We start from the raw sequence: 27,013 nt of genomic DNA, 5'->3' as shown, positions 1-27,013 counted from the left end.
AAAAACTTCTAAGTTCCTCCCAGGTACAGTAGAAGAGGCATAAGAGATATGAGACAACCATTATATCAAACAGTAATTTAACTTTATATTATAGTATTAATAAATGCTTGTTTGTTTATTAAATTTATGTGCTCCCCATCTCATCAGTTTGAAAAAAATTATAATAGAGGTAGTGCTTGCTTAATGGCAGCTGTTGGGAGCAGCAAATCCATTGCTGAGCGATGCAGTCGTTAAGCAAGACATCATGTGACAGTAACAGACTTACAATATCACTTCCTATTTTGTTACTAAATGATTCATTGTGTCTAAGTAAGGAGCCACATGGCTGACTTGCAATTTTGCTGCCAGCTTTTTCATTGACTTTGGAAGCTGACTGTGAAACATGCCAGTGACGATTACATGACAGTAGAATGCTGCAACAATAATAAACACCCACCCACCTGAACCTTGATCACAAGACTGTAGGGATGCTGTCATGCTTGTAAGTGTGAGGACCGATCACAAAGTTAGCACCGTCGTAACTTTAAATAGTTGCTAAACAGGGCAGTCGTTAAGTGAAAACTACCTGTATTAAATCACTCCCAAGCACTCTATATCCATGGCAATACTTCCCCATATTGTTTTATAGCACTGTCTGGGTGGTTTACAATGTCAGGATACTGCCCCCAACAATATTTGCTTGTATGTCAGTTCTTGGTAAGGTGACTTTGTAACCTTTGTTCCTAGCCCTTCTGTTTATTTGTTTTTTTCCTTCTCAGATCCCTGAAGATTCAAAGCTTTCTGCTACCAGTTCAAAATCAAACTGCTCTTCTCTTTCTGTTCATCCTTCTTCTCCTTCTCTGCCACGTCCTGTCAGCTCCAGTCAAGGTAATCATGTATGTATCATGCTGCTAGGCTGGGCCTCTTGGTTCTGCCTTTGTAGGCTGCATTGATATACATGAATTTATCTATATAAAAATGGGATATGTATATGTATATATATCAAATGACCAGTTATTTTACTATGGAAGTTTTAATTTGTTAATATAAACTGCTGTTGTTAGCTTCCTGGAATTTGAGCAGATTATAGTGATATACAAGTCAAAAAAATATGTTGCTGTGTTCATTTTTATACATTTTTATCTATCTGCATAAAATGGGAAAGAAGCAGAGTCCTTGCTCTTCTCATTTTGATTTTTTGCTTCCTTTATTTTACTATTTAGCTACATTACAATTCTGCAAAGTGTGTTGCCAGAGTTATAAATTTATAAATTTAAATTTATAAATTTAAGACTGAAATAGCTTGAAACAGTAGCTACAGAAAAGAAGTTAAATGAGCTGAAAGATGTGTTAAATAAACTAGAGTGGTGATATTTGCGTAGCTGTTTGCCAAACATTTAAAATGGGGTTACTGCATATGTGACATCCACAAATTAAATGTGGATTTCTGGATTAATAGTGCCACTAAGGATGGAACTTGGGATCAAAGCTGAGACTCTGAGTATGATAGTCTTCAGTGATTAATTAGTAAATAGAAATAATGGAGAAAGTGACAAAGAGGCCCAGTGTCGACTACTGAGCTAACATGGAGCAAATCAAGGCCCAGTGAGATTAATGTTGCTTGCTGAAGAATTCTTTATTTTTCTTCTTATTTCAAAAATATATATAATTAGAGAACATCTGTAGGGTAGTATTCTCAGTAACATATATGGCTATCTCTAAAGCATTCTCTGCTTTCCCACTCCCCACCCCACAAAATACTTTAGCTAACTGCAACGTTATTATTTGTAACTATTTGTACAATGGGTATTACTAGCAGATAAAATATTTGCAAATTGGAATTATCCAGGATCTTTCTGGGGAAAGTATATGAGGTTGCATTTCATCTGCCAAATCCCAAGCTTTTTTCAATAATAATTTTTTTTCAGTAGGGTAGCATTGTTATGATAGTACTCCACTGATCCCAAAATATAAGGCTGACTACTGTTTCTTGCTATTTCATAGTTTCAGTCTTTGCTTTTTATAAGCTACCAATAAGATGTCATTTCTCCCAAAGCTCAGATGCTTTTCCAAATGTCAGAATGACCAAAATTCAGTAGTATGTTAATGAACGCATGGATATACATTTCTAAGACTATATATTCTTGGAGACTATGAACTGTGGTACTATGAACCCATGCAGTGTAAGAGGGTGAAGGCTTGTTCTCCGAGCTTATGAGTTGATTTCCAAACTTTTTGTTACCAGGCTAGATAACATCTTCAGCAGAGTTTAGGGGATGTCTGTGTTACGTTAATAACCTAAATGCTGCTAAAGATGATACTTACCCTAGTAACGAAACATTCAAAAACCAACCCACAAGCTCTCAGAACGAATCTTCACCCTCGTCCTACACCCGAGCTACAGATATTCACCACTATTGCACACCATGCAGTGTATGTCTGGGTAGCCATATAGGTCTTTTAAATAAATACATGTTCTGCTTATAGGCTGAATCTTCTCTGGACAAAGCCTAAAATAGTGGGGATGTCAGCCATTTTCTTCGTTCTAAGTTGCCACAAGATTGGGAGGGAGATGGAGGATTTCTACTAGTCTAAACATTTTACTGTCCCTTGGGAACCAAGGTTATTTCTGTCAGTCAGATAGGTGCTGGAGCATTTAGTTAGAAAGTCCGCCAAACTCTTCTATTGGGGAATGTAGCTAGTTGCATAGCACTGGGGTGGGAAGTTTAACTTTGTAATATTGTTGCTCTCTGAAGGAAACTTCAGACTTGGTTTCAAGCCTCGGAGTTCTGATTTGTTTGGTCTTGTCTATCGGAATCTTGATCCAGAGGATCTTAAAGTCTCTTGTTTCTTACAAAATTTCCCTAGAAAAAAAATGCAAAAAACCCCTATCCCAATCTCAAAGCTTGTATAATGAATTATTTCTCATTAAAGGCAATAAGCATGTTTTAAAAAGGTAAGATACTGCTGTCATCTTTGCCAATAGTTATGGTTTAAAAAGTTACACTTTCTCTAGCACAGTCTTCCCTCCTTTCTCATTACTTATGCAAGCTCTTGTAGGAGGATTTTGACAGTGTCTTATGTATGCTGTGAAGTGTACGGACTTCTGCCATGAACAGTTTCCACACTGCTTCTCCAGTCAACTCAAACGATGGAAATGGGAGGTCAACAAATTAGATGCCTCCCTCATTTGACAGCGTATTAGAGGACATTCTTCAAATGACTGAGTATGGAATAATACATGCTTCCACACTTCACATGTTCCAAATTATATGAAAGACTTTCAAATATAAGTTGCTTAAATTGTTTCAGAGGAAGGTGTAAATTTATATTTACATATTTGTTGTACAAATAAAGTAGTTTGGGTGGAGAAAATAGATTGTTTACAGGGTAAATTAAGTTGGAATGTTAACTCTGCTGCAAAGTGCATATTATCTGTTTGATAGCATTTTCCAAAGCCTTTACCATTGGAGCAACGTAAAATGTAGGATGAATCAAAAAGTACATTTATAAATAATATATACTATTGTTAATAAACATGCTTCTGTGACATAGAATATAGTTTGGTATATTTTCTGTGTATGAATGTATGTATTTGTTTAACATTAAGACTGCTTCTGTTTTGTAGAAATAGCATACAAGAAAACAGCCCTTGTCAGCAGTTTCTCATCAAGTAGTTTGACTCCTGAAAGCCATACAGTTACCCAAAGATGCCCTGAAACACCAGATTCAAGTAGTACAAGTCAGGTAATGGCATGTTGAGTTGAAAATTACTTTATACCTTTTGAGATGGGTCTAAGTTTCTTGAACTGGTTTTCCTTAGTCTTGCCAAACAAAAGATCAATGAAAGGATTCTGTAAAATAACTTCTAGGTAGAGGAGATAATTTTCTTTATACAGCATAGACTTTCTGTATATTGAATTTGTGATCTTTTTGTATCGTGGTTAAAAATACAGATAGTCTTCATTTAGACCACAATTGGGACCGGCAACTCAGTTGTGAAGCAAAGCAGTTGCTATGTAAAACAGCAACTGTGCTTATAATAATTATTAATAAAATTTCTATGCTGCCTGACTCCCAACAATTCTGGGTGACTTATAATTATTAAATCATTTAAAACAAGAACAATAAGAAAATACACGCAGCACAAGACAGAAGAATAATGATAGCAAAGAAAATAAACTTGGAAGGGAAAAGAAAGATCAGTTATTTTCTCCAAAGGCCTAAGAGAAGAGGTACCCTTTGAAAGAGGTGCCTGTATTGAAAATATGACATGAGGACCCTATACTGCATGCATCTCCTTAAAATGCTGAACCAAACCCATGTGTACTGTATTTTCCGGCGTATAAGACAACTTTTTAACCCATTAAAATCTTCACAAAAGTCGGGGGTCGTCTTATATGCCCAGTTGTCTTATACACCAGAAAATACGGTAGTCTTATATGGCGAGTATAGCCCAAACCCTATACCTGTATTTTTCGGACCATAAGACGCACTTTTTTCTCCCAAAAGTAGGGGGGAAAACGAGGGTGCGTCTTATGGTCCGAAGCTGATCCGTATGGCCAGCCCCAACCTCCGCAAGTGGAAAGCAAGGGAGATTGCCAGGAGCACGAATCGGCACGTGCTAAAAAACGCTGATCTCACGCGCCTGCAATCTCCCTCGCTCGGTTTCAGGTTCCCTTGCTACAAGAGAAAGCAGGCTGAAACGGAGTGAGGGAGATTGCCAGGAATGCGAATTGGCTGATCTCGCGCTGCTGCAATCTCTTTTGCTCCGTTTCAGCCTGCTTTCTCTTGTAGCAAGGGAAGCTGAAACCGAGTGAGGGAGATTGCAGGAGCACGAGATCGGCCGATTCGCGTTCCTGGCAATCTCCCTTGCTCCGTTTTAGCTTGCTTTCTGCAAGAGAAAGCCGGGCCGCAGGGCCGCCTCCACAGGTACTGCTCTAACGTGGAGAGGGAAGGAGAAAGAGGGAGGGAAGGAAGGAAGGAAGGAAAGAAGGAAGGGACAATGGGAGAGGTAGGGAGAGAGAGAAATAGAGAGAAAGAGGGAGAGAGAGAAGGAGAAAGAAATAGGGAGAGAAAGGGAGAGAGAAGGAGAAAGAAAGGGAGAGTAGAGGGAGAGGGAAAGAGGGAGAGAAAGAGAGGGAGAGAAAGAAAAAGAGGGAGGGAAATAGAGGGAGAGAGAGAAAGGGAGAGGAAAAGATAGAGAGAAAGAAAGGGAGAGAGACAAGGAGAAAGAAAGAGGGAGGGAAATAGAGGGAGAGAGAAGGAGAAATAGAGGGAAAGAGAAAAATAGGGAGATAGAAGGAGAAAGAAAGGGAGGGAAATGGAGAGAGAAAAAGGGAGAAATAGAAGGAAAGAAAAATAGAGAGGGAGAAAGGGAGAGAGAGACAAGGAGAAAGAAAGAGGGAGGGAAATAGAGAAAGGGAGAAATAGAGGGAAAGAGAAAAGGGAGAGAAAGAGGGAGAGAGAGAAAGAAAGAGGGAGGGGGAGAGGGAGAGAAACAGAAGGAGAGAGAGAAATTAAATTAGTAACATGATTGTTAAGTGAATCTGGTTTCCCCACTAACTTTGCTTGTCAGAAGGTTGCAAAAGGCGATCACATAACCCTGGAACAATGTGACCATCATAAATATGAATTGATTGCCAAGCATCCGAATGTAAATCACATGACCCTGGGGATGCTGCAATGGTCCTAAGTGTGAAAAATGGTCATAAGTCATAAGTCAATGGTCATAAGATTGAGTAATGCTTATTAATCATTTTAGCTACAAAGTTAAAAGGATGATAAAAAACTATATCTGACACCATTAAGCATCATCAAGAAATTCCATATAATTATTTTGTGAATAGGACCACAGAGTGAGGGGAAAAAATATTTGATCCCCTGGTGATTTTGTACGCTTGCCCTCTGACAAAGAAATGATCAATCTAACCAAGAGTTAAATTTTAAGATTCTGCAAGATGCTAGGGAAAGAGGGGGACTTAAGGCGCCTAACTTGAAATTGTATTATGATGCGGTGGTCATGACATGGGTTAGCGATTGGCTTAATTTAACTAATAAAAGAATACTTCACCTTGAGGGTTGGAATTTGGTTTATGGATGGCATGCATATTTCCTTTATGATAAAAAGGTAGATAGGGCTTTTAAATCTCATATTCTTAGAAGTGCCTTGCTGCGTGTCTGGAAAAAGTATTATTATAAGTTAAATTATAAAATACCGATTTGGGGAGTTCCCGGACACGCGATAGAAGGTGTATCTATGGGAGTGAGTTTGGATATGTTTTCCTATAAGGAATTACTTAGATTGGAAGGGAATAATTGGCAACTTAAATCATTAGATGAGTTAAAACAAGAAAACATAAGTTACTCTTGGTTCCAATACACCCAACTGGAAGCTAGGTGGAAGCTGGATCAGAAGGTTGGCATTACAATTATAGATGAAAATTTAGTAAAACAAATTAGAGATTTAAATCGTGCGCATATAAAGAGGATATATAATGTCTTAATTGAATTGGACTCGGAAACGGAATTAGTTAAAGATTGTATGATAAAGTGGGCACAAAACATACAGGAACCACTTCCATTGGATATTTGGGAGGTAATCTGGGTCAGAAATGTTAAATTTGCTCAGGCTCAAAATTTAAGAGAAATTTTTTATAAAATGTTTTATAGATGGCATTTGGATCCCCAAAAGTTGTCTAACATGTATCCTAACCTACAGTCTGAATGCTGGATATGTGGCAGTTTAGATGCTACTTATTTTCATATGTGGTGGACTTGTAGAAATATAAAAGCTTTTTGGATTAAAATTTGGTGGAACATTCAAAAGATTTTTAAGAGAAAGATAAAAGTTTTTTCCACAATTGTTTTTATTGGGTATTGTTGTAGATTGTGATACTAAAGAAATCAATTTGATGTTGAACTTGATAACAGCAGCACGGTTACTGGTGGGACAATATTGGAAGAAGGATAGTTTGCCTACAATAGAAGAATGGATACTTAAGGTATCGAATCTTGCAGAAATGTCTAAAATTTCTGCTTATTTGAAGGATCACTCGTAAGAAAGATATATTTCAGTTTGGAGGAGATGGATAGATTATATCCAGAATAAATATTGGACTAAAAAGTTCCATTTAGCTTATGAGTAGATTTTAGATTGTTATTAATTTTAGTACTAGTATTGATTATATTTTTGTTAAAGGTATTATTATTATGTTTTTTAAAATTTGAATGTACTGTAGCAATGTTAAAGGAGAGTTAAAGCACATGAATTTGGTTAATTTTATAATGGATAATTTTAGTTAGAATATGATTATTATATCTATGACCCTGTATTCAGCTCTGGGAAGTGGGGAGGGGGGTGGTTTGGGGTGGGGGGGTTGGGGATATGTATTGTAAATTTTTTTTGTAAAACTCTTTAATAAAAAAAGAAATGATCAATCTATAATTTTAATGGTAGGTGTATTTTAACAATGAGAGACAGAACAAAAAAATCCAGAAAAACGCATTTTAAAAAAGTTACAAATTGATTTGCATTTTAATGAGTGAAATAAGTATTTGATCCTCTATCAATCAGCAAAATTTTTGGTGTCTTTTACACAGTTAACGAGCTGAGGTTAAGACCAGTCTCTTAAAGGGAGTCCTTCTAATCTTAGCTTGATACCTGTATAAAAGACAGCTGTCCACAGAAGCAGTCAGTCAGATTCCAAACTCTCCACCATGGCCAAGACCAAAGACATGTCCTAGGATGTCAGGGACAAGATTGTAGACCTATACAAGGCTGGAATGAGCTAGAAGACTATAGCCAAGCAGTTTAATGAGAAGGTGACAACAGTTGGTGTGATTATTCGCAAATGGAAAAAACACAAAATAATTTCAATCTCCCTCAGTCTGGGGCTCCATGCAAGATCTCACCTCGTGGAGTTTCAATGATCATGAGAACAGTGAGGAATCAGCCCAAAACTACACGGGAGGATCTTGTCAATGATCTCAAGGCAGCAAGAAAAGGCAGCACATTAAGGGCCTGGAGTGGCCTAGCCTGTCTCCAGATCTTAATCCCATAGAAAATCTGTGGAGGGAGCTGAAGATTCAAGCCGCCAAACATCAGCCTCGTAACCTTAATGACTTGGAGAGGATCTGCAAAGTGGAGTGGGACAAAATCCCTCCTGGGATGTGTGTAAACCTGGTGGCCAACTACAAGAAACATCTGACCTCTGTGATTGTCAAGAAGGGTTTTGCCACCAACTGCTAAGTCATCAAATACTTATTTCACTCATTAAAATGCAAATCAATTTAAAAACTTTTTTGAATTGCGTTTTTCTGGATTTTTTGTGTGGTTATACTGTCTCTCACTGTTAACATAAACCTATCTTTAAAATTATAGTCTGATCATTTCTTTGTCAGTGAGCAAGCATACAAAATCAGCAGGGGATCAAATAATTTTGTCCCCTCACTGTATATATTATTCAATGAGTTATGTGTAAAGGTAAAGGTTCCCCCGCACATGTGTGGTAGTAGTTTCCGACTCTAGGGGCCGGTGCTCATCTCCGTTTCAAAGCCGAAGAGCCAGCGCTTGTCCAAGGACGTCTCCGTGGTCATGTGGCCGGCATGACTAGACGCCAAAGGCGCACGCAACGCTTTTACCTTCCCACCGGAGTGGTCCCTATTTTTCTACTTGCATTTTTTTACGTGCTTTCGAACTGCTAGGTTGGCAGAAGCTGGGACGAGTAACAGGCGCTCACTCTGTTACACAGCACTCGGGATTCGACCCGCCAAACTGCCGGCCTTCTGATTGACAAGCTCAGCATCCTAACCCACTGAGCCACCGCGTCCCTATATTCAATGAGTTATGCATATGTTTATTCAAAAATGTATCATATTTAGCCTTTTCTCTCTTCCCCCCCGCCCCTTTTCTTTGAAGGTACCTGCTCCAGATTTGGACCTTTCTGATAAAAGCACACATCACATGTGGTGAGACTGCAGTTTGATATTCTCTTCTATCTGATGAACTCTGACATAGTATAAAACTGCCTTTTGCTACCTGATTCTTTGAAGAATAAAAAAGAAAGCAAAAATGTCATGAAATATCTGCCTGAGGCATAGCTTTTGCATTACTATAGAAACCTGGGCAAATAGAGATCCATAAGGCTTCTGGGTTAATGAGCTTTATGCTTGCAGTTGCATTATGGTTCAGTGGTTGAGAAAGTTTCTGAAACTTAAGTCAGTATTTTAAATTAGGTTACTATAGTTTGCTCCTTTCTGTCTGTCTGTGTCTTTCTTTTTAAAGCTTGGGATATCCAGAAGAAGGACCCGATTCCTTGCCTGATCCTCTTAATACTGTTACTCTGCCTTTCACTTGTATGTCGTACGCTACCACAAATCAGGACTTTGTGCAACATCTCTCTACCTTGATTGCAGAGGCCGTGGGACATGTGCCCCTCTTTTCAGTGGAAACTGAGAACATGGGAGATCTTTTGAGTGATTCCAGAGTTACAGAAACTGAAGATGGCTACTTTGAAATGGGACTTCATGAAGGATATCAGATCTCTAAAGTGGCTCCCACCTCAAGTGGTGTGCAGACGACCCAAGCAAAACAAGATACTATAATCAAAATCCTCTGGAGTTTTTGCATTCAGGTTCATAAAGGACTCAGGCAGTTTGCTTCCTGTTTTGTTTTGGCTAGTAATGTGATAGCTGTATTTGAAATTGTTCAAGATTCCAAAGGAAATTGCCAGCATATACTTTCTGCTTTGAAAGTTGTACTCTGCTTTCCATACTCTGACCTCAGTGAATTTGGTTTTTTAATACCAGAAATATGTTTGATGCTCAACATAAACAATGGCGATACCTGCTTGTTTGTTGTGTCAGACACTCAGAATCTGCAAGATTTCTATTCCTGTTTACACCAGTTTCGCATTCAGCACTATAAGCCTGCTTTAGCTGGTTCTGTACTGTATTGTGGCAAAGCTAATTTGCAAGAGTTTGTCTACCAGCTGATGGGGTTTTATCATATTTCATCCGAAAACACAGAGATAAAAGGTTGTTTCCCAGTTTATCTCTTCTGTCATAATAAGGTTGATGGTCAAAAGGAACTATGTTTGCCAGAACTGGGCAATGAGGGTCAAACCTGTTCTAAGCATTGTGGTTCCTCTGCATTTTACTCTGCGATTCATAAATCAGCTGGAGAGAGCCATTGTATGCTGCACCCTTGTTGGATATTTCTCACATCTCACCACCTTCATATAGTTAAAGTTGATTTTAATATACTGCCAGATAAATTCATGAACTCAGAGAACGCCAGGAACATTTTCAAACTCAACAGAATTCCATTGGCTTCTGTTCTTTTGTATCCCACATGTTTTTCAGTTCAGCAAGAAGGTTCATTTTCAGATGGATATGTCCTGGATTTGTTAATTGGCTACAGGTTTGTCACAGCAATATTTGTCCTACCTCACGAGAAATTCCATTTTCTGAGAATCTATAGTTTTCTGAGGACACTTTTGCAAGACGTCAAGACCATAATTATTTTCAAAGATGCCAGTCATGTAGAATCGGTCAGAAACTCTTTTACGGACTGTTTAAGGCATGGCCCAACTACAAGGTAGGTATATGCATTTTTAAATTAACTGTTCAAAGCCTGAGAGTCAGTCAAATGTACTGGATAAGGTGCTGGACTGGAAATCACAAAACTCTGAATTTTAGTCCTGCCTTATGTTCAAAGCCAACTGAGTGGCTTTGGGCCATTCATTCTCATTCAACTCTCGGAATAAGGCAATGACTTAACAAAATTGCAGGAACTTGTCCAGGCTGTTGCCAGGAGTCAAGCCTTACTTGAAGGTATAAGTATATTCAAAACAGAGGAATAATGAGAGTTTTCAGTTATTTGAGTCAAAACAGTAGGTAGGATATATATTTTGAACAATGATTCTTGTGACTTACATTAAGTTGTCAAATATTTAAAAAATAGCTTTGGTAAAGAGTTCTAATATCTATAAAGTTTATAAAAACTGCTATGCAAAATTAACTGATATTTTGAAAGCCATGCTATTCTATGAAAGTAATAAGATGGAATGCCTATAATGCATCAATACTTGTGTTTTATTTTTGTTTCTCTCTGATAATATGCATTAATCTGTTTTTCCAGCTTTTTCAAGCCTCATTTGCCATTTTCAACTTTGTACCCATCTGAATGTCTGATGCAAAGAATTACCGATGAGAACCGGATACCTGTGCACCTTTCAGTCTCTCCATCTCTTCAATATGTAGCTGGGCTAAAAGAAAAATACATTATGGAATTTTTCCATAACAGCATTGCCGAGGTATTAGTACGCAAAAATAAGAAATTCCAGAAGAGAAGCTGTGCTAGTCTGTTTTAATGGCATTTGAAGATCAGCAAAATGCCTAGGGGCATCCTGAAGAAACAGACATTTACTGAGGCATTAATGTTTGTAGGAGAATGGGTTCAAGATATTTTTTCTTCTTCTTTTCATTCAGCTGTAGCATTTATTGGAATGGTACAGATGGGAATACAGTGTTCATATTGCTCTTATTGCCACTTTATAAGTGCACTAAAGTAGATTTCTTTAATTGACCTATAATTGGGTCATTGATGCAATACCAGAAATATCAGGATGCTTCCCTGAATTGAAAGAGTTGACACACAGATGATGACAGTGCTGAAGAATTACTATAAACATTTAACAAAACTCAGATGTTATATAGATAACTAAGTAAGATAAAGGGAAATGAAGACATCTATCTTCATAGTGGAATTTACACTTGCAGGCGCCTTGTTATGCAAAATAATGATAAAATGTGAGTCTTTGTCAGGTCAAAGAAAATACATCCGAAATTATACCTAACTAAAAGATTAATTGCATTGTCAATATTATAGGTCGAAAATGAAGAACTAAGACATCTCATGTGGTCATCTGTTCTGTTTTATAAAGCTCCGGATATGGAAGTGGCAACTTGTATACTACTTTCAACAAAAGCTATTTACTTCTTGTTGGATGATTCTGTGACGCATTCTAATGATCACCATTTAGGTATGGTAGAACAGGCCGGTTCCTGGCTTTCAAAATGTATGCAGCTTTTTAATCACACTAAGGCCTATGCAAAGGTGCCATAATTTTAAACTCTTGCTTTGTACTGTACCTATGGTATTATTTTTAAAGCAACAGTTTGAGGAAGCCTCATAGTTGTGGCATGTTTGGGAGTGACAGTTTCCCTTGATAGCTTTAACAGAGCTATGAGGAGTTGTTTTCAAGGAAAACATCTCAAACAGGAACAGGGTTTTTAATTCTGATTATTCATTAAATCTTCTTTTAAAACTTTCCACAATGTTTTTACTTGGTAACCCAGAAAGTGTAGAAATAGGGTGTGGTACAAGTGCTGTTACAAGGCAGAATTATATGGGCAAGGAGCAGACTATTATATTATTGGTCTCAGTGTATTCATCTGGTTCTGGTGGTTTATGTTATTTACATGATTCAGATTTAGAAACATGTTTGCTAGACTAATACGTAGCTGCACCTTCAATAATGGCTTATTTCAGATAAAGATGTCGAATGCAATTATGAACATTAATTCTCCTGGTACCTGAAACTAATTATTTTTAAGGCCATTAGGTATTGACCACTATACATTTATCACCCACTAGGTTTTTGGGGCACTGACTTTGAATTCAGCTCTTTCCATCTCACTCCTTGCTTAGTTCTAAAATTAAATGATCTGCATTCAGTGAACATTGGACTTTTTGATCAGTATTTTCGGCTTACTGGTAAGTTGCGTTGAGATTTCTTTCCTTCTTCATTCCTGCATTTTGTTATCAGCAAACTGTAGATTAAAGGTGAATCCATTCTTTATTCCTAGTGCAAAGCACAATTTATGATGGTTCTTTATGAGCATTTGAAATATGTCATTAGCAAAATTCCTTTCTATGGGCTATATAAGGAATGTTTCACCTGATGTCCTTCTCCCTAGTGCTAGCGTGTGGGAGACATGGGATTCCCACACGACGTGTTACTTTCTGGAAGCTTAAAAGGAAAAAATGATGGGGAAAAATGAAATGAATTCTATAGCATCACTTGAATGTATAGCATAGAAATTGAAATATGTGACAGCAGAATCGGTTCTTTCTTTTATAAAATAAACCAATCTCAGAAGAGGCAAATAAATCCAGTCTTGGCTATGATTATGGCTGTGGCTGTGCTTGTGCCTATGGCACTCATTCATTAAATAGTAGATTTTTAAAAAGTAATAAATATTCACTGGAAAGCAAAATTAAAAGATAGAGTTGTTAAAATGTCAGTGATTTAAAGGGACTTCCAATAGACCAGGGGTGTGAAACAGCCAGCCCGTGGGCTGGATGCGTCACGCGGAAGCTGCGCCCACCCCTTTGCTGGCAATGGCAAAACTGTCCTCATATGTTGCGCGACATCACATGATGTTGCGAGTTTGACACGTCTGCAATAGACGAAACATAAAGTTCAATCAGACTATAAAATTATGCTAGTCTGCTGCTATTTAGAGACAGTTCTATTATGAAGAATTTGCAGGTTTGAAAAAAAAAATACTGTTCTTTTATAGAGACAATAGGTGCTGGTGCTGGTGATGACCTATAAAGCCCTAAATGGCTTCGGTCCGGGATATCTGAGGGAGCACCTGCTGCCGGCATCAAGCTCCCTTCGTCCTGTGCGCTCCCACAGGGAGGGTCTTCTCAGGGTACCGCCGGTAAAAGATTGCCGGCGGACAATACCCAGGGGGAGGGCCTTCTCAGTGGGGGTGCCTGCCCTTTGGAACCAGCTGCCTGTAGAGCTCAGGACTGCCCCTGACCTTCGCTCATTTTGCCGGGACCTGAAGACCTGGCTCTTTGAGCTTTCTGGCCTGGACTGAGAGTATTAATTGGGGTTTTAATTGGATTCTAACTGGGATTTTTATTTATTCAAGGTTAATGTAATCATTTTAAGTGTTTTTAATTTTTGTAATTGTTGTATTGTTTTTTTTTTAAAAAAAAACCTTGTGAGTCCTACAGGAGAAGGGCGGTATATGTCTAATAAATAATAATTAATTAATAATAATAATAATAATATCAGTCACAAATTGTTAAATTAATATGAATTAAATTATTAAACATAATATGCCTGAGGCTGAAGTCCCCGGCTTTTCCAGCTTCTTATCAATAACCTTTTGTCAGAGGCTCAGGAACAGTTTCCTAACTCTTGTACCCAACTTCTACTTCTCTCCTTCCTCCCAAGGAACTCCTGTAATTTCCAAAAGCCCTTCCTCTCCAATTTGGTGAATTGAATTTGGTGAAATTTTCCTCTTGCTGCATATTAATCATCTCTCTGTATTAAGGTGTAGGTTTGGTGAGCCTGAGATGATGCACCTTGGAAGTGACTGAACTCTGTCACAACAGTATATACTTGTAACAAAGGCACCTAAACTAGACAAACTAGGACAAGCTAGACCACAGGTCGGCAACCCGCGGCTCCGGAGGCCTCCTCTCTCTTGAAAAAAAAATGGTACTAAAAAAAATTAATCAATTTAAACTTCTCACAAAAAAACTTGAAAAGTTTAAATTTATTGGTTGGTTTGTGGGACCGCCCACAAACCTTTGTTTTTTTACTGGCAGAGTGGAGGAAGAGAGGAAGAAGTAAAACGTAAGTAGATCTGCTTCTTCCCCCCCCCCCCGTTCCCTCTCGTCGCCGGGGCTAGCAGCCCCGACGAGCAAGAAGGCACGCTTCGCCCGCCCGCCCCCCCCGTTGGCTCCTCGTCGCCGGGGCTGAGAGCCCCGGCAAGCGAAAGCCGCACTTCGCCCGCCCGCCCGCCTCCCCCTTTGGCTCCTCGTCGCCGGGGCTGAGAGCCCCGCCGAGCGAAAGCCGCACTTCGCCCGCCCGCCCTCCCCGTTGGCTCCTCGTCGCCGGGGCTGAGAGCCCCGCCGAGCGAAAGCCGCGCTTCGCCCGCCCGCCCGCCTCCCCCGTTGGCTCCTCGTCGCCGGGGCTGAGAGCCCCGGCAAGCGAAATCCGCGCTTCGCCCGCCCGCCCGCCTCCCCCGTTGGCTCCTCGTCGCCGGGGCTGAGAGCCCCAGCAAGCGAAAGCCGCGCTTCGCCCGCCCGCCCCATTGGCTCCTCGTCGCCGGGGCTGAGAGCCCCGGCAAGCGAAAGCCGCGCTTCGCCCGCCCGCCCTCCCCGTTGGCTCCTCGTCGCCGGGGCTGAGAGCCCCGCCGAGCGAAAGCCGCGCTTCGCCCGCCCGCCCGCCTCCCCCGTTGGCTCCTCGTCGCCGGGGCTGAGAGCCCCGGCAAGTGAAAGCCGCACTTCGCCCGCCAGCCCGCACCCTGTTGGCTCCTCGTCGGCGGGGCTGAGAGCCCCGCCGAGCGAAAGCCGCGCTTCGCCCGCCCACCCCCCGTTGGCTCCTCGTCGCCGGGGCTGTGCGCGCTTCCCCACCTTCCCTCTCGTCGCCGGGGCTTGCAAAACGGCGGATCCAGCCTCTGCCGGCGGCTTGCAAAACGGCGGATCCAGCCTCTGCCGGCGGCTTGCAAAACAGCGGATCCAGCCTCTGCCGGCAGACACGCTTGCAGAACGGCGGATCGAGCCTCTGCCGCCAGCAGAGGCTCAATCCGCCGTTTTGCAAGCCGCCGGCAGAGGCTGGATCCGCTGGTGCACGTTTTGCCTCTCTCGCCCGGTGGAGAAAAGGGGGCAGCGGGAGCCTCTGGGTGCCCAAGCCACGCCGGAGGGTCTCCAACATGTGTGTGTGTGTGTGTGTGTGTGTGTGTGTGTGTGTGTGTGGCGGGGGGAAAATCAAATTGGATCTTTTTATTGATGTATCCTACTTTTATTCGGTATTAGGTTTTTATGGATCAATTATGAACACCCGGGGTCCCTCTGCGACTTACGGGCGAAATATCTAACTTCAGAGCCATCCTCTCCAGCTGCGGTGGCCCGGGGGAGGGCAGCGCGGGGCTGTAGGTACTCAAGATAGTTGGGGGGGATCCAACCTGCCGCGGGGCGTGGGAGTGGGACTTTAGTCACGGACGGCGAGAGGAACCTTCGGAAGGGGAAGCGGGAACGAAGAGAAGATGAGGGTGGAGCGATCGGGGAGCTCGTAACTCAAGTTCCCCGAGTGGCTTTCAGCACTGGAGAAAATGCAAAATTGCTCGAGACCAAACTCGAAGGAATCAGCTGCCGGTGGGAGCGAGGCGATCCGTGTGGTCCCGTGACAGCCAGTCGGGCAAGCAACGCAAAGAGCGGCAGGGCTTTATTTTTGCACCGTGGAGCTCCCCCTCCCCCCCAAACTCCCCCTCCCTCCCCCTCACTTCCCAGAGCTGAATAGAAGGCAGAGGCTCGATCCGCCGTTCTGCAAGCGTGTCTGCCGGCAGAGGCTCGATCCGCCGTTTTGCAAGCCCCGGCGACGAGAGGGAAGGTGGGGAAGCGCGCACAGCCCCGGCGACGAGAGGGAAGGGGGGGAAGCGCGCACAGCCCCGGCGACGAGAGGGAAGGGGGGAAAGCGCGCACAGCCCCGGCGACGAGAGGGAAGGGGGGGAAGCGCGCACAGCCCCGGCGACGAGAGGGAAGGGGGGGAAGCACGCACAGCCCCGGCGACGAGAGGGAAGGGGGGGAAGCGCGCACAGCCCCGGTGACGAGAGGGAAGGGGGGGAAGCGCGCACAGCCCCGGCGACGAGAGGGAAGGGGGGGAAGCGCGCACAGCCCCGGCGACGAGAGGGAAGGGGGGGAAGCGCGCACAGCCCCGGCGACGAGAGGGAAGGGGGGGAAGCGCGCACAGCCCCGGCGACGAGAGGGAAGGGGGGGAAGCGCGCACAGCCCTGCCCCCATCCACCTCCAGTATGGATGGCTCTGCCAAAAGAAAAGCAGCCGAAGCAAGCCTCCCATTGAGAGAATGGGGCGGCGGAGGCTTGCAAAACGGCGGATCCAGCCTCTGCCGGCAGCGGAGGCTTGCAGAACGGCGGATCGAGCCTCTGCCGGCGGCGGAGGCTTGCAGAACGGCGGATCGAGCCTCTGCCGGCGGCAGAGGCTGGATCCGCGCTCTGCAAGCCTCTGCCGCCGGCAGAGGCTCGATCCGCCATTCTGCAAGCGTGTCTGCCGGCAGAGGCTCAATCCGCCGTTTTGCAAGCCGCCGGCAGAGGCTGGATCCGCCGTTTTGCAAGCCTCCGCCGCCCCATTCTCTCAATGGGAGGCTTGCTTCGGCTGCTTTTCTTTTGGCAGAGCCATCCATACTGGAGGTGGATGGGGGGCAGGGCTGGTGCACGTTTTGCCTTGTTTTGCGCATGCGCGTGCGTGCATGCACGCGCGCGCACATTTTGCGGCTCCCACTTTTTTGTGTTTGTGACGGAACCGGTTCTGAGTGGCTCTTTGCCTTTTTCCGGTTGCCGACCCCTGAGCTAGACCAAGATCAAAATGAATCCAAAAACGCTTGGGAATTCCTGGAAGCTTCTTGGCACTCGGACACATCAGCCATCGACATTGCAAGTTAATAAACAACTTTAACACACCTTTCAAAAGAAACAGTAAAAGCTAAAAAGGAAAGAAAAAGACCAGAATACCTCATTTCTAGCAGTCAACACCCAGATAAATTGGGATTAACACCAGACAATCAAGTAGTAAACAATGCCCTAATCAGGGAATACCAGCTCAGACAAACAATCAAGCAGTAAAGAATAGTCAGTAGTAAACAACAGCCTAATCAAGGAATTACCATGGAGAAAATAACACCCCATCAACACTGACAGGGCAAATTGCAGTGCCACTCCTTTCTAGCATGAAGATGTCACCTATTCTGGTAATGAAACATCTGCAAAGAATGAAGCTCAGAGAGTACCAAGGACTCCACAGTTCAGCCCTGAACTATGTATATTCTCTTCTACTGATAAATTATACAGACTGTTTTATAGAAGAGCATGTGCCAAACTGAATGAAGAAAATGATAATATTTGGAAATTGTTACAAGTTTTTCACTTAATGTTTTTTATTAAATTTATATAAAAGTTCCACAGTATGCATGTGTTTAAAAACTATCCTAATTTTGTAATTGTATCAGAAAGAGCCTTAGTTTTGTGTCCTTTTCAGGACATTCGGCGGAACATATATTAACCTGCCTAACCAGAGACAGTTATAGCACTCACGCTTTCATCCAGCACCTGATGGCAGTGCTCTCACTCCTTGCAAGAACGCCATCGCCAGAACCAGTGGATAAGGACTTCTACTCTGAATTTGGGAAGAAAAATACAGGTAAAGAGATTTAGAAGTATTTTAGTAGGCTAAATTAATATATTTCATCACACCTGTCTGGGATAATGTTCATTTGATTTGCTAAGATTTTAACTTTTGATAGCAAATCATGTGTTTAATGCATGTTTTTGACCAATTATGGTAAAGCAATAGGCAGAATGGCATTTTACATTTGAAGTGATACCTATTTTTTCTTCCTAAACTTTTCCTGCAAGTATGCTTTTATAAAAAAAAGTCTTAATAGGAATTGACCAACCAGCTTGTCACCTGAGCTGACCTTGTGGGTTGAAATGCAGTGACTGGCCCAAAGTTACCCAGTCAGCTTTCATGCTTAAGGCAAAACTAGAACTCAAATTCTCCTGGTTTCTAATCTATTGCCTTAACTAGACCAAAGTGGCTCTCATTTGCAGTGATGCATACATTAGTATCTTTTTGCTAAAACTAAAGTAGGCAAATCCATTTGAAGTAAATACATTTCGTCTTTAATGTGCAGCATAGAGGATGACAATTGGGTTGTCTGTGTGAGGAGTGGAGTGGAATGGAATGGAATGCAAGAGGGAAGGAAGGAAGGAAGGAAGGAAGGAAGGAAGGAAGGAAGGAAGGAAGGAAGGAAGGAAGGAAGGAAGGAAATTAAGGACATATTAATTGTCCACTTTGTTATGCTACTGCATTGGTAGGTACTTGGTGCCTGCTAACACAGGAAAAAGAGTAAATTGGAGTCTCTTCTCTTCCCTGGAAAAGACATTCCTTGTTCTACATACTTCCTCATGCTTGTCTATTGCTGTTTCCCCAGATACTGAGTCTGATGGCGGGGGGAAAATACTGAATACTCAGTAAAAATGAAAGGGCATAGAGTTGACATAAACTGCTTAGCAAAGTCAGGAAATCCTTGGCACACCCACATACCAACAATGTGACAAAGATTTTTCCATTTTTGTGTAATTCATTTTCAATTTGTTCTTGTTCGTGCAAGCTTTGAGAACTTTGAAAATTAAACTGTAGACTTTGAAAATCCTTTGTCAGTAATACGGAACATACTCAGGCCTTGAAAATATATTGATTGTTATCAACAGCAGACTCAGCTACATACCCCCATTGGATATACATCTGCCCACATTTTTCATAAATAACCTATAATCAAAAATCAGCTGTGATTTACATACATTGTGGAGTCAGTGAACGCTCATTGCTTTCAGAGGATGTGCATAACGTCCCTTGGACACTTCTGTTTTGCATGGTTTTAAATTACTAATAATTGAAAACGGAATGTTATGTTAGGCCATTAGAGGGTATTCCATGTGACATGTGCACACCATGCATTTGGTGATTGAGGCACAGCTGAGATATAAATTGGCTTTAAGCAACATTTCTAGTTAGTTTTTTTTTAGAAAAAAAATCAGAAGAAAATATCCTGAATTGCTTGGGTCTGGTCTAAAGAGTTAAAATAGGAAAGGAGGATAGAATCATTTAGTTACTGGATGCAGATGCTCCTCTACTTCTTTCCCCGTGTTTTGAAAGGATACTTCCTTCACATGCAGAAGCAATAAGATCTTAACATCTGGCCTAGCTCTTTAACACAGGGTTATTGTGTTTTGTCATTTCTTCAGTATTTGTGCAATTCGTTTTATTTTAGCCCTAAACTGCATCTGAACGAATGTATTCCCATCACTTCTGCATTATATAATTCTTCAGAAAAGTAGACTAGCCCTAAGAAAAAGATAAAATTGAACTAGAAAGTATTATCAAAGGCATGTTTTAGTATGGCCAACTTAAAACAGTGATAGTAATCAGAAAATAGGGCAGTTTCACAGTATTAAAGCTCAGCATGAATCAATGTGGTATAGCTATTGCTATGTCTGAAATAGTATTTTGCTTCAGAATGTCTACTCAGCTACAAAGCTCACTGCATAGCTTTGCATCAGTTGCTATCTCTCAGCCATAATGTATCTTACAGTTGTTGTTTTGTTAAAAGCACATGCAAACCACTTCAAACAAAACCACATTAAACAATCATAAAACTGTCCCCACAAAATTTCAGTAAAACTCACTCAGGAAGCTTATCTTTCTTTCATGTAAATATTTCATGACTGGATTTTGAAATGTAACTGAAGTTTTGTTATAAGATTTGTATCTTATCTTCTTGTTCAACAGCATACACAGCACACTCTGCTTGCCTTTTTCTGCATAACGATGATCCTATGAAGTAGATTGGCTCAAAGAGAATGAGCAGCTTAAAGTCACATCACTGAACTTCAGTGAACTTGATAGTGCCTCTCACAGCCACTACACCACTCTTCAGTATTCAAGAGTGTTAAAAGTCTGAACAAATAGTATAATTGCCTCTGTACAAAAACAGAAAAAAAGATATGATCAGTCTTATCATAATCACATGTGGCCACAGAAAAACCTGCCATGTATTCCTACTACCCTAACCTATCTTGTCAGTGCATATATATCTGCTTCTCTGGCTATCTGGGATCTTCATAAAAATAAATAGGAAGAACATACCATCATAAGAAATTTGAAGAAAGGGCATTAATTAAAAGTAAGCTAAAATGTGTTTATATTGGATTGCTCAGGGTGCTTCACATTAATTATTTCAGTAAATATCAAAATGATGCACATCGGTTATTGATGTCTTATGATATACGGAAGGCTGAAATTAAAAGGAAATAGTGTACCTCATGAGTACGTGTAGCACAGGTGAATTTTCTGATTCATAACTCAGTTTCTTTGGGTTTGGAATGTGTGTCTTTTTCTCTGTTCTTTATAGTGTGTTTTTAATAATTTCAAGTTTTAATTTGAGAAGATTTTTTTTTCAGAAAAGTGCTCTGAATTAGTTCTAAATCTAATTATTCAAAATATACATTTCTTTATCGTTTCAGGAAAAATGGAAAACTATGAGCTGATTCACTCTAGCAGAGTGAGATTCATATATCCCAACGAAGAAGAAATTGGGGACCTTGCTTTTCTGGTTGCTGAGAAGATGAACAATGTCATGAAATCCCCATCCCTGAATCTACTCCTTTATGTGTTGGCGTTTCAGGTCAATACGACGGAGGGGACCGCTCAGGCCTTCAGTTCCCTCCAGCCTAAAACACTGATCCTAACTAGCTCAGATTTGTTTCTTTTCAACGAGGACTACATCAGCTACCCACGGCCTGAGTTTGCAAAGGAACCACCAAAGAGAGACAAGTATCAGCTTGCAGATGGAAGAAGAATCCGTGACCTAGATCGTGTGCTCATGGGCTATCAGGCCTATCCTCAGGCACTCACATTTGTTTTTGATGACATTCAGAATCATGATCTCATGCAGAACCTGACCTTAGATCACTTTGGCAATGTCTTCAGTTTTCCTAAAGGAGAAACTGCACAAGAGAGTAATGTCAGCCAAGAGGTGCTCTGGTGTGTCTTTATCCCAAGTCCTGATAGCCGTGAAAAACTGATCTCACTACTTGCTAGGCAATGGGAGATACTGTGTGGTAGGGAGTTGCCTTTGGAGCTCACCGGATAATTTTATTGGGTTTAAATATTTCAGCTTATCAGGTCTACAGTTGCGAATTAAAGCACAGTACTGACTGATTTAACCCTGGATCAGCATTGTCTTCACAGCAGTGTCACATTACACTGGGTTTTTTTTTCTTTGCTGTGCATTGCCATTTGTATTTCTTCTGCGGTGGGGGTGGGGGTGGGTAGGGGGTGTTATTACACAACATAAGCTGCTAAATGATTGTCTTGGAATTTTCTAAACTCTGTTTTTATGTAGCAAGTAACATGTTCCAGATTCCTAATTAAGCATTCTAGGCAACTGTATGGAACAAAAGGAGTCAGCACTTGGCATACTTTCATTTAGGGCTGTTAATGTTTCCACTGTGTTTTTCTACAATACTGTTCTATACAAAAATATATAAATAATGGTATCAAAAGATGCTTGTGCTACGTTAAGGTGCAATGTTCTTTGTACAAGATGTACACTGCTTATACTGCTGATATTTAACGATATTTCTTATAATTTTTACATTTTGTCTTTATGATGTATCAATTTTTTAGTTTTGTCGGCTAATTGTGAACATGATAGAATTCACCAAATTGAATGTTGATTTCACATGTCATTTAGATTTTCAAGGAGCAAAGTTACTGGTTTGATTTCAACACTGCGGACAGAATGATTGGTCAGGAATGGTCATAATTATTTGATGCCAACAAATAATGAAACATTTGTTGTTAGGAGCACCTTGTTTTTGTTGCCAAATTTCTCCAAAATAATAAACTGAATTTTGACACAACTATTGGTTACCCTAGTTTATTTTTAAGATATAATCAGATTCTTAGTAATTTGATTACGGTGCAGGTCAGCAGGTGGTGAAGTAAATGAAAAGAGAGAAGAGACTATGAAAGCAATTGATCCAACTCCTGAGCAAAAAAAATCAGAATAAATTTGTATAAAGGGTGCATAAAAGAACACCTATGATCATCTTCTCTCTGTTCAATCCCATTAACCTGCAAATAGGCTGGTTTTTGTCCCATTTGTTTTAATTCAAACTTAAAAGTGTTAGTGAACTGCATTTCCTTTTCATTTTTCAAGAAAAAGCTTTCTTGTTAAGTGCTACTTGATGGAGACATGGGGCTATTATGACCAGGCTTTATTTCTAGGCTTCCAATAGGTAGCTGTTGCCTCCTGTGGACCAGGTAGGCCTCTGATCTGAACTGAAATTTGGAGATTTCAGAATAAGAAGTGGAAGGGTAGGAAAAAGACATAAATGTGTATGGGGCTGTAGCTGATTTGAATAGTTCAATGCCCTCTGGACAGGAATTCAGAATACAAGTTGAAAACGTTATTAGGAACAACTGCAAAATAATTATTTAAACTTTCTTAGGCTGCAGCTATATACTTAAAGATTATAGTGGACCTTGTTTTCGATAAGTGAGGTCATGCATATCTAACTCAGGCCAATCTTTGTCACATTTGTCACAAGTAAATATACTGCTGTAGCTGAAGTGATTTATACATATAAGCCTCATTCTGAGTATTAGGGAATTGAAATTTAAATAAATAAATGTTCCATCTCTGGAGGAGGGGACTGGCCTCTGATTCAGAACTTCCTTTCTCTCTAAGAGCCAAATAAGAAATTTCATCCAGTAGTCTGCCATATAGGAAAGGTTATTCATCAAGCAAGGAAGAATAATAATTTCCAATTCAGATTGCTTATAAAATCCAGCAGAGGAGTTAAAAAAAAGTAGTTGCTGCTTTATTGTTTTTTTTCTTCATTTTAGATTTGCCCTTAATTAACAGGAAAAGCAAAAATAAAACAAATGTGCAAGGGGTTCTCATACACATGTACGTTTTTACATGAAGCTTCACTAAAAGATTCCCAGATTTCATTATAATCATCCACACATAATGGGGGGGGGGGGCTGACTACTGAATGAAAAGTAATACCTCCACCTCCCTAACGTCATCTTAAACAGTTGCTTTTAACAAATGAAACAGGAAAAGAATGCTTAAACTGAGCTCTTTTGTTATTTGTATAATTGTAGCTGTCCTTGAAACCGAAAATACTGGTCAGAATTGAAATATCAATAATTGTAGTTGTAAATGTAGCCAGTAGGTGGCAATAGACAATTATTCTTTACATAGGAAAAAAACAAACTAATAACTCATTATCTCCCAGGATTGCATCAGAAAGTAAAAGTCTCAACATCCATTGTTGTTGTTAGTTGCGAAGTTGTGTCCGACCCATCGCAATCCCATGGACAACGTTCCTCCAGGCCTTCCTGTTCTCTACCATCTTCTGGAGTCCATTTAGGCTCACGCCTACTGCTTCAGTGACTCCATCCATCCACCTCATTCTCTGTTGTCCCCTTCTTCTGTTGCCCTCAATCTTTCCCAGCATTAGGCTCTTCTCCAGTGAGTCCTTCCTTCTCATTATGTGGCCAAAGTATTTGAGTTTTAGCTTCAGGATCTGGCCTTCTAAAGAGCAGTCAGGGTTGATCTCCTCTAGGACTGACCGGTTTGATCACCTTGCAGTCCAAGGGACTCACAGGAGTCTTCTCCAGCACCAGAGTTCATAGGCTTCAATTCTTTGGTGCTCAGCCTTTCTTATGGTCCAGCTTTCACAGCCATACATTGCATCACCCACATCAAGAGGCTCTTTAGTTCCATTGAAAGCTCCCGTGCAGGGTTGCTTGACTTTTTGTCAATTCCAAGGTTTGGCGTACCCCATAATATCAATCTGACATGAGAAAAAAGATCCAATTGAAAAATATATGCCACAATTTTCAAATTGGTGGGATAGTAAGAAAAGATTTATTGTATTTTGAATCCCAAACAGTCTGAATAATTAAAGGTGCTACATGTGTGTATTCCCAAAGAGCAATAAGTGAACCTCCCCAGAGTTTTTATAGTGGTCAAATTATATGCATAATGGTATAATTGAAGATTGGGAAAGCTAAATCTCTTTTCTTCAAATGACTAAAGTATTTTTTTCAACAACAGCTTGAAATAAAAAAAAACTACATGAAGATTTACCTTGTACAAGTAGTCCTCAACCTACAATAGTTCATTTAGTGACCAAGGTTATATCTGAAAAAGTAACTTATGACTATTTTTCATATTTATGACCATTTGCAGCATTCCCATGGTCATGTGATCAAAATTCAGGCACTTGGCAATTGACTCATATTTATGATGCATAGTATCCCCAGGTCACGAGATCACTTTTTGCAAACTTCTGACAAGCAAAGTCAATGGGTAAGCCAGATTAACATAACAACTGTGTTGCTAGCTTAACATCTGCAGTGATCCACTCAACAACTGTGGCAAAAAGGTCATAAAATGGAGCAAACTCCTTGAACTAATGTCTCACTTAGCAACAGAAATTTGGGGTTCAATTTTGGTCATAAGTCGATGACTATCTGTACTGATCGTTTTTTTAAAAACCTTTTCCAGATATATATATATCAGAGATTATATCCATTCTGATAGTTTTTACCTACTCAAAAGGTAAAAATTCATCTATTACTATCCTTCTTTGTATATATTGTTCATATTTAATGCATTAATTAATTAATTAATTATTGGGACTTATATGCCGCCCTACCTCCCGAAGGACTAGGGCGGCTAACAACAATAAAATACAACGATACAAAAGTTAAAAAGAATTAAATTAACAGCCCCAATAGAATAAATTAAAATTGAAGTTAAAAATTAAAAAACATTTTAAAATCCCTGTCGTCAGTCCAGGTCAGCCTGATGGAAAAGGAATGTTTTAAGGCCGCGGCGAAAGGACCGGAGATCCCGGGCCATCCGGAGCTCAAGGGGAAGTTGGTTCCATAGGGCTGGCGCTCCCACAGAGAAATATCCCATAAAATAAGACTATATAAACAATTAATAAATTCAGTATTTATACAAAAGTGTAATCGGGATGCTTATAGATCTTTGCCTGTTGGCTTCAACACTAAACTACACTGATTAAAAAACTATCCTGGAGTATGGCACTGAAAAATAAACAGTAATCATCAGCATAGAATACCAGTGTACTTTATGGTCTGATGACGTATGCCAAAAACCCCTTCACAGATATTAGGATATTGTATCTAATGACACAAGCATATCCTAACACATCAGAAATCAAAGGAGAAACTGGGCATCTTCATTCAGTAGTTTTATAAAATAACCAGTTGCTCCGTGGTCATGTGGCCGGCATGACTAGACGCCAAAGGCGCACGGAACTCTGTGTGTGTGTGTGTGTTTGTGTGTGTGTGTGTGTGTGTACATACAGAAATATTTTATCCGTTCCATTCCTAGACTTCCATAAGAATAGAAATAAATCAATAAAAACAAGCAACAGTGTTTTGCATATTGATGGGCAGTGAGCGCAGGGTTATAATTCTGCAATCCCAACCTTTAGTTTCTAAAATCATTTGTTGAGTCTTACACAGAGGCTACTTTTAAGCAACTATGAGCATTTATTTATAGCTTTCTTGGGAAAGACAAGCTATGCAATTTTTGGATCCTCGTGAGATTCACCCTATTCCTGACTACACCGTTTAAACTGCAGTATATTCTCCATTTGATATAGTAATTGTTCATTTCTAACTTCATAATCAAGAATCTTTTATTCAGTGCAGCAATATTGTGATAGATCAAATATTCTGTGTTAATATCAGCAATCGAGAATTTAAAGAGGACTTGAGGATGACTCAAAGAACCAGAACTATAACTACTATTGGTCCAGATAATTGCAAGGTAGGGGAGGAGAAAGAAAGAAGGAGGAAGAATGGAAGGAATATTGGGGGAATAATATAATCATCACTAGTATGCCTTGAAAATCAAACATTTCAAAATAAGTTGGTTTAATGAGAATTTCATAAGGATTGTTCTTCATACCAAGAAATAACCAGGAAGCCACTATGTTTATAAGCAGCATTTTCTCTACATTGCTATCTTATATTTCATGTTTTCATTGATTTGCTGAAACATTGCCAGCAAATTATAACTTACCCTGATATCATATAAATTTACCATCTGGGTTGTTAACAAAATCTAGTTCATGGGCAGCTTTACCTCATTGTTAAATACACAATCAGACTTCCATTCCAATAAAAAAAATTGAAAGGATTTCCTTCTGTCTGTTGTAACTGATAGAAGAGAGGAAACTTGTTAATGTTCCTGTTTTGAGTAATCCATTGTTTTCCTTTCTCAGAATCATTTTCATGCAGATTATGCCTCCCTGCTTTTTCCTTTTAAATCTGCTGACAGTTGAGGCTTAGTCAAAATGCTGCTCCTTC

At 40.5% G+C, this 27,013-nt stretch overlaps 1 protein-coding gene across 5 annotated transcripts in view; it reads left to right on the top strand.

The window, feature by feature from the left end:
* Positions 1–22,509, top strand: part of NISCH (nischarin) — a 55,371-nt gene extending 32,862 nt beyond the window's left edge. Inside the window, exons 13-21 of one of the 5 annotated variants that reach the window (XM_083351719.1) lie at positions 759–867; positions 3,608–3,726; positions 8,900–8,949; positions 9,266–10,579; positions 11,123–11,297; positions 11,873–12,026; positions 12,641–12,760; positions 18,062–18,223; positions 21,109–22,509. In XM_083351719.1, coding sequence (XP_083207845.1) covers positions 759–867; positions 3,608–3,726; positions 8,900–8,949; positions 9,266–10,579; positions 11,123–11,297; positions 11,873–12,026; positions 12,641–12,760; positions 18,062–18,223; positions 21,109–21,737 — 2,832 coding nt within the window. In that variant the 3' untranslated portion in view covers positions 21,738–22,509. Of the gene's footprint in view, positions 1–758; positions 876–3,030; positions 3,738–8,899; positions 8,950–9,265; positions 10,580–11,122; positions 11,298–11,872; positions 12,027–12,640; positions 12,761–18,061; positions 18,224–21,108 lie in introns of those variants that run through there. The other 4 variants (XR_014491094.1, XM_083351720.1, XR_014491095.1 and 1 more) reach the window with 4 other exon arrangements.
* Positions 22,510–27,013: the final 4,504 nt, after the last annotated feature.

The sequence above is a fragment of the Vipera ursinii genome (genome assembly GCF_947247035.1).
Source record: "Vipera ursinii genome assembly, chromosome: 2".
NCBI lineage: Eukaryota > Metazoa > Chordata > Lepidosauria > Squamata > Viperidae > Vipera > Vipera ursinii.
This window is presented reverse-complemented; position numbering and strand designations above follow the sequence as displayed.